Source organism: Salvelinus fontinalis, chromosome 2, assembly GCF_029448725.1.
Source record: "Salvelinus fontinalis isolate EN_2023a chromosome 2, ASM2944872v1, whole genome shotgun sequence".
NCBI lineage: Eukaryota > Metazoa > Chordata > Actinopteri > Salmoniformes > Salmonidae > Salvelinus > Salvelinus fontinalis.
Window position 1 is genome coordinate 82,226,120 of NC_074666.1, and position 8,166 is coordinate 82,234,285.

Sequence of the window (8,166 nt, forward strand, 5' to 3'; positions counted from 1 at the left end):
ACACACACACACACACACACACACACACACACACACACTCACACACACACACACACTCAAATAATAATAATATCCACCACCTCTTCATGTACAGCGCATTCCACCCTCACTCACATAGTACCTCAGTGATTACCAAGCGACCAACCTCCACAGACACATGGCAGCTTTGGGCACAATGTACACACTAATGTGTTGTATAGATAAATGATATTGTCCTTTACCGTAAAACTGTCCCTGTGTCTTGCTAACACCATCACCGCCTTGTCCCCCCCCCATGCAGAAGAAGCTCATGATCATCGTCTGCTGTACTATTTTGGGAGTCGTCTTGGCATCCACTATCGGCGGATACCTGGGCTTTTAATGACGACAACGACGAAAGGCGGCCACAAGAGAAGAAAAAAAACACACAGAGAGAAAAATATCATATACAATATCAGATAAGGAAAATGTTCTAAGGGGTGGGGTGGAAAAAACAAAGACAAAAAAACTAAACCGACATTATAGCTGACTAAATACATAACATATACAAAAAAAGAGGGTACAAATAAACAAACAATTTGCAATGTACATGTAAATGTATTGAACATAAGAAACAGCACATGGGTTAGCTACCTGGAAAGAAATATGACGTAAAACATTTTATTTTTACGTTTCTTTCTTTTTTGGCGGGGGGGGGTCTCCAGGACAGTGCCAATGACTGCTAAATTGTGTGTTGTTCCAGCAAAGGTAGTTCACTTGGATGCGATTTTAGAACATAATGCACAAAACTGGAGAAGGATTAGGATGATTGGTGTAGCTTATTTCATAGATACAATAATCACGTTTTGTTGGGAGAGACTGACTTTGGTTTTGCTTGAACCGTGTCTTTTAGAGACTTCTCATGGGTTGATTGTTCCTGTCAATCACGTTAATCAGCCGGACAAATTAGTGTAGTCAACTTGAGTAACCCGGCAATAGGCTAATCAAATCTCCTAGATAGGCAACAATGTCTTTACTTCGACCAATAGGGACAAGAGCTTACACCCATGGAGCTGTTACAACGGCAGATGAAAGGCCCTGGCTGACAGACAGATGGAGGCGTGTACTTTAGGGCGTGGCACTGCAGTAGCAGGTTTGAAAAACAACTGACAGTTTGCAGGTGCTCCATCAAGGCCCTTCTCTGCTCTTATCCATACAGCAGGAGCTTGGAGAGAGGAACGTCTCCGGGTCTTCAGCTAATTCCATATGCCTGCGGCAGAAACCAAATTCAGAGAGAGATTAGAGAGGTAAGACGGGAGGGGGTGGGGTAAACCGACAGTCGAACTATGCAGTTTTGACAAAGAAAGCCGACCAGCTCGAGTTTTCCCAAGGATGTTAAGAGAGAACAGACAGAGAAAAAAAATGATATTATGAAAGGTTGCACGATACACCAGAGAGGGAAGGAAGAGAGGGAGGTGAAAGAGAGAGAGAGAGACATATAGCCGTCAATCATGTTCTACAGATTAGGAACATATTAAGAAGTAAAGATGAAAATTGAACAACGGAATCTCAAAACTTGAAATTCTGGCAAGCCCTGGTGTAGAGTCTCAAGTCTTGCTTTGGAAGCTGTTAGTTCTACTGTGGTCGTGTAGTGTGTGACGTGTCCTGTGACAAATAGTCTGGCCTCATATTTTCTTTATGGACCTTTGGCTATATTTTGCATTTTGCCGTTTGCTTTATTTTATTTTCAAAGACACAAAACATATAAGTAAATGGGTACTGTGAATGGAACACGTTTGTGTGCCCCTCTTGTGAAATTGTATTTTTTACTAAGCAAAGATATAATCTTAAAAAACACACAAAACTATAGAATCTATTCATAAAACATGTTAGGTATTAATAATTTAGCAATCGGTAGGTCATGTTGAGTTTTTAGGGAACCTATTCAACCCTTCGCTTAAGTTGTTTGGGTGCTATTTCATGAAGATGGGCATGTTCCTCTTGATATTCCACTGATGGTGCTGAACTATTACCAGTTCAGAATGGCAAGGTTAGGAGAGAATACTGTGCTCTATGATTGAATTCAGGCTAAGAACAGATATGAATTCTGCTACATTTATCTGAAAGAGACAGCTCTACCTTGCCAAGGAAATATGCATGGCAACATGATACCCATGTCATAGTGACTCTGTTGAAGCCAGCACTGTAATGTCGCAGATTAAGATCGAATCGCGGGAGTAACTGAATCAAAATCATGACTCATGAGCCTTGCCCTCAAAGTCCCAATTCCCTGGCTTGCGTTGACGGTGTTGGCCCCGACTAGATGAACTAAAGCGTTCTGACTGTTTGGGGTCACCTTCATGGAATAGTGTCCCGGTGTAGTTCATATGACAAGGCCATACCCCCTGTGATCTAGATTGGACATGGACATAATCAGAATGTAGAATATACTCTACGATCAATAGATGTTGAAAAAGCAATAACTTTATTGCTGGTGTATTGATTTGATTTGAATATAGTCAATTTAAAGATGAACCCAATTATCCTTTGACGTTAGCTTCCTATATGTAGGAACTTCATAGGATATAAGTTGTAGCCTAGCGGTTAAGAGCGTTGGGCCAGTAACTGAAAGGTTGCTGGTTCGAATACCTGAGCTGACTAGGTGAACAATCTGTTTATGTGCTCTTGAGCATGGCACTTAACCCTAATGCGCCTGTACTACGCTCTGGATAAGAGTGTCTGTTAAATGTAAGTCAGAAGTTGTACCTTTCTTAATTTCAAGTGCCCAAACAGACTATGCTAGTTACCGCAAGATTAAACCGTTTTTTCTTGTAATTGATACTTTCACTGTATATGTAATAATTGTAAGGAAAAAACGATGTTGTCAAATGTTTTCGGGAAATACACATTTTGTGTTGAAAATGTCCTTAATATTGTATATTCAAAGGGAGGAGCCAGCTCTCAGTTTTCTGAACTTGGATTTTAAGATGGAAATGTAGCTAAATTCACCATTTCCAAATGCCAAAAGGGACTCTGTTCAGTGTAAAACCAAGGCGCATGATTTTACTCCATGAGTGCCCCAACACAGAGAATCACGTTAGGTTAACCTTCTGACACAGAATTGTCTATTAATGCAAATCTCACAGGACATTGGATAGGATATTTCAGAGTTAGCATACCTAATTCCTCTTACCTATTGGCTGCTGCAAAATCAATACACACCCACCCACCCTTCACAGTTACATCATCAGCAAGGAACATTATTTTCTAAGTCACCGGTTTCTTGGTGAATTTCTAAGTCAAGTGGCCCTATGACAGTCATCCCTGACTGACTGTCATTGAACTGTCTCTGTTGTTGTCCAAACGTTAAACTATAGTAACTACATTAAAGTTATGGTCCACTTTCAGCTTGGTGGCCAACCAAATCATGGCCCTTTCAAGTGCTAAGTAGTAGTTAGCTGATGCTTTGTGCTAAAGCCTGCCATATCATCATAAGGACAATACTTGCAATAAATAGGAAGCTGAAACCTTAAATGAAATGTTCAGTCGTTTCACATATCCATGCAAAAGGCTTTGGTTCTTTGGTTCTGAGTGTGAAACAGTGGCCTTTGATAGTGGGCTGTCCTTACAGAATGGGAGTTTGCGTTGCTGACTTTTTTCATGAACAACCACATAACTTTGGGAGATTGGCACTCACACCTTGGAACACAGTGAGCAAGAAACAACAAAAAATGGCCTCTATTTAAACATGATTTAACTACAGGACTAACCCATGTCACTGTTTTCTACGTGCATACCGGTAACCACTTTTGAGTTCTGTACAATCTCAATCACCACGAGACGTGATATTTCAGTCCCACCATGACTTAAAGGCTCTTATATTACTTTGGTGAGCCTCTGAAGTCCAATTTGTATCTTTCCATGGCAAGAATGTCTCGCTGCAGCAAGAGATATTGAGGGCATAGGAATGGCAAACGGGAAATGTAGGTTCGTTCGACCAACATCTCCACCCACAGATCCAGGAGGGAATCTGACTGTAGTCCTCAAGTCATTCCAGCACTGGCCAGCATGTTATTTTTAAAGCTTCTGTGTATTTAATTGTGTCCAACCACTTACATGTACAGTTAAAATGGGGTTATATTGATGTCGTTGTTGTTTTTTAAAAGGAATATGGCTAGGGAGCCCTTATTCTTGTTAAGGCATGCAACTTTCGGCTTTGTGAGTTTGCATGGTGATTTCTGCTCTCAATCATGTGCGCACTTTACACTCTAAGAAAACACTGTCTATCGCGTTCACGGTTTATTTATCGATCGATTATTTATATTTACTCACTGGGGACGGGGTGAGGGGTTGTAGTTATATCGCTGCTGGTGTCTGTTTTATCGCAAGTCTACAGAGACCATATTTACAGTGGTACGTCCAGAGGGGTGATCTACGTATGTACGAGTGTGTGTAAACCTCTGGGTACTGTTTGGTGCAAAATGTCGTCCCTCCCTTCCTCCAGAGTACTGCAGTGTGCGGTTTTCCCCCACCATGGCAGAACCCCTAGTAGTAATTCTGATACATTCCATCCTGTACCCCCATTTCTCTCCCATGGCATCTATCCCACTTTGCTTCGTGTGCTTCTATGGTGGCGTATGCGTCCTTTGTGAGGAAACGTTAATCGTGAGTCTTTAAGCTGCGACTGCAACTTGTGAGCGCCTAGGCCTTGTGTGCATGCCCCTCGTCCCTGGCAACAACAACAAAACGATGGTGCGTGTGTGTGTGTTTGTGTGTGAGCATGAACGTTTGTTTGTGTACAGTATGTGTGTGCACGTCTGCGATCGACGCAGACCAGTTGCATCACACTCTGAGCACGCGACTAGGCGTAAGGGCTGTTCGGGTTTAGCAGGTCCATGGGTTGTAGCTGTTGAGTTCCAGTTTTATGTTGAAAACAGAACAACAACAAAAAATACACTATTTATATATGTTACCAAATTCAAACCAAAGCATTTTGCCCCACGTGTTCTCAGTCACCTGATCAAAGAGCACAAGGAAAGTCAAGTTTACAAAAAAAATGCTTATAATATAATAATAGTAATCTAGAGTTATCATCCGGATTATTCCCCCACCCCCCCTTCAAATCATTGTATGTTGTTCTGTCAGCTAATTGGTTCAAACTTCTGAGTTGACTTGTTGAAAAGACTTTACAAATTGTCCTTTAATCATTTGTAGTTTGTAGTCTTTGTGGTTGTAATAGTGAGAAGAGATGCATAGTCATGTGATGTACACAGAGTCCTCTTACACGTGAGTCCAAAGGAGACAACAGTGGCGAGTTATTATTTGGTGAGATACATATCCCTATCCAAATTGCTGTGTAGTCTATACACCTGTCTTAATGCACACAATATCTACATGTTTTTTGTTATGGCCTCTTTAACACCCAATTCAACGTTCACTTGCTTCGCTTTCTCTGTGCTGGCAACACACCTGAACGGAGCGTACCCAGATCAACTTTGGTGAATATAAAGGCACTGACCTGGATGAACCAAAGTATTCTGTTTTCATACCTGTATTGTTTTGGAATTAAAAGATGTATCGGGTGTGCGGAACATCGGAATGACCTCCAAACATAGTGAGCATAGAGAAAGCATTCTGTAAATGAGTGGAGAACGAATGACGGTAATGACCTCGCCATCTAGCTTCTGTCCGTGCAAAGCCTTATCAGTGCAGCCAATGGAAAGGAAAACCTCTTCTGGAAAGGGTTTGAATATGGTCTTGAACTGCAAATATTAACCAGTTAGATCTTTCAAAACTAAATATCTGTTTTATAATATCATGGTTCATATTTGGGGTTTCCCTGGCTATATATGGGCACCCTTACATTTTTGCTTGTTATAGCCACAAGAAATTCAAGGCCCTATGCAATGGCCACTGGCTTTATCCTCACCGTTATGTCAATATTCGAAACTGCTTTCACAGAAGAGGTTGTTCAACCAACTAAACTCTCTTCGGAGATGCTACTTTCTATTGTGGCTTACTAATGTGCTTCTGTTATTTGCCACAACTAAACCGGTTGTTGTTTTCTTTGCTTTATGGTCCTATTCTGGAACATACTCACCATATCTCACAACAGTATCCCTTTGTATCAGTGTTCTAATTGGGAGGGAGGTTGGTGGTGTAGGAATATGGTTCCCCGAAATTGTGACTTCAGAAAGTTGATTATTATCTGAATGGTCATAACAGTAGGTTAACAGAAAACGGAATAGATATTAAATATATTGTTATAATGAAAAGAAAATGCAGTAACATTTGCAAACTGAGGGAGATAGAATGGCAAAATGATCAAATGCTAAACTAAAAAAAAGTGAGTGATTATGTTATAGCAATGATTTAAAGAAATAAAGGAGTTATGTTAACAAAAATAATAATAGTAATATTGAATGCTCGCAATTTTGTCAAACTGAACTGGATCTTTGTGTCTTGTAATTATTGTAAATACTTCAAAGAGAGAAAAAATGACTTGCATGTCCATGTATAAAACTATTGAGAAACTTGTTCCTGTCAAAGTTGTGAAGTGGTTCGATCTCTGCCCTATTCCCACTGTCCCCCCTCTTTGGACTGACTGTCTGTACATATATGTTCTTTCAGTTTTAATGCGTGTTTGGAGAGTGTTTGGACAAAAGAAAGAATAATTTGTGTGACCAACCATATCAGTCAAAAACCAACCAGTTTGATTTCGTTCAGAGGCATCCTTCTCTGATGAATAGTGCTTCCCTCCATCTGTAGTAAGAAGGGAGTGGCAATGTACATATTGCCATGTTGTCTCGGTTTCCTGCTTCCAGGCCAAATATGAACTCAAACACTCTCTTTGTCTCCAATTATTAGCCGGTAGTCAGCCAAAAACAGCCCTGTCATTATGATTGGTATTGTCTTGTATAATGACAATGTCAACCTTGTCACTTGGCTTTGGGCGTCTTCTTATTAGCCCAGGGTCTCTCATCGCTGTGGAAAGTATACTGTGGTGAAAAAAATAAGTCCTTCTCTTAATTGAACCCGCCATTACGTAGTGGTCATGACATTTAGAGTCATTAAGTACTAATTTGTGTGATCTTTAATGTCTGGCAAGTGTTGCAACTCTCCTATGTTCATGTGCATAGGAGAGGAAATGATTTCCATTGTCAAAATTGTAAGAAGAATTTCAATTTTTGAAATGAGTTAGGCTCTGCGTTGAGTTTTGTCCTCTTTTGTATTGATATCTTAGCGCGTCAGATGCAAACACCTGAATCACCTTCTTAGGAGTATGAGAGGATTTTGTCCTAATTGTGAGGCAACCCAAGGAGGTCTGATCCTCAAAGGGAAAGCTGTGGATCATACTGAAAGATTGGCCTGTGACAATATAGAAATCCACTTTTATGTGCAATACAAAAGAAAAAGGGCTTTCTCTAACATGCAGAAGTGAGACAAAATGATTCCAGACCTCGGTTGAGCACAACACAGTTTTGGTTGCAGATCGAAAGCCACAGTTGGTGGAAGGGATTTGAAATGTGTAACAACACAGGCAGAAGAGAACAACTCCATCTTGTTCAGTGAAAGTCAGTTAGAGGGGGTTGTCAGGGTGGGAGAGATCGGAGTGAAACAAGAAAATGATACTAAGAGAGACTGAAAAAAAGAGGACAGTTGGATCGTTTGCTGCAACTTTGACTGGAAATGCAACTTGTGTCCCGTTTTTTTTGTGTGTGTGTGTGTATGTGTGCGTACCGTAATGTAAAAAACTATCTGTCCCTCTCTCTCCCTCTCTTGTACTGCTGTTTGCTGTTCTGTTTAGTTAGTGTGATGTGCCAGTATTTCCCCTCCCCACCCTTCGCTATCTCCCCTCCTCTCGCTCCCTTTTCTCCATGGATCTTTAAGATGACAACTCTATGCAGATGCTGTCTTTTATAAGTGTGTCAAATTTTAATTTAAAATAAAAACGATTTAAAAAAAAACTAACCCGACAGACATATTGAAATGATAATAAAAAATGAATAAAGAAAAGGATTGTTCAGTGTACCCTCGCAGTGGTTGGTCTTCATTACTGTTGTCAGTCTCCATCGCTATAGTACACAATGGCTCAAATTCAATTGTATTATTTGCCAATTATGTTCTTAGATCATAATCTACCAAACATATGGCAATGTAATGTTATTTCATGTTATTTTGATTTAGGAATATGGGATATTAGTTTGT

At 40.4% G+C, this 8,166-nt stretch overlaps 1 protein-coding gene across 1 annotated transcript in view; it reads left to right on the forward strand.

The window, feature by feature from the left end:
* Positions 1 to 7,989, forward strand: part of LOC129828903 (syntaxin-1B) — a 62,904-nt gene extending 54,915 nt beyond the window's left edge. Inside the window, exon 10 of the mRNA XM_055890202.1 lies at positions 281 to 7,989. Coding sequence (XP_055746177.1) covers positions 281 to 361 — 81 coding nt within the window. The 3' untranslated portion in view covers positions 362 to 7,989. The remainder of the gene's footprint in view (positions 1 to 280) is intronic.
* The last annotated feature ends 177 nt before the right edge of the window (positions 7,990 to 8,166 follow it).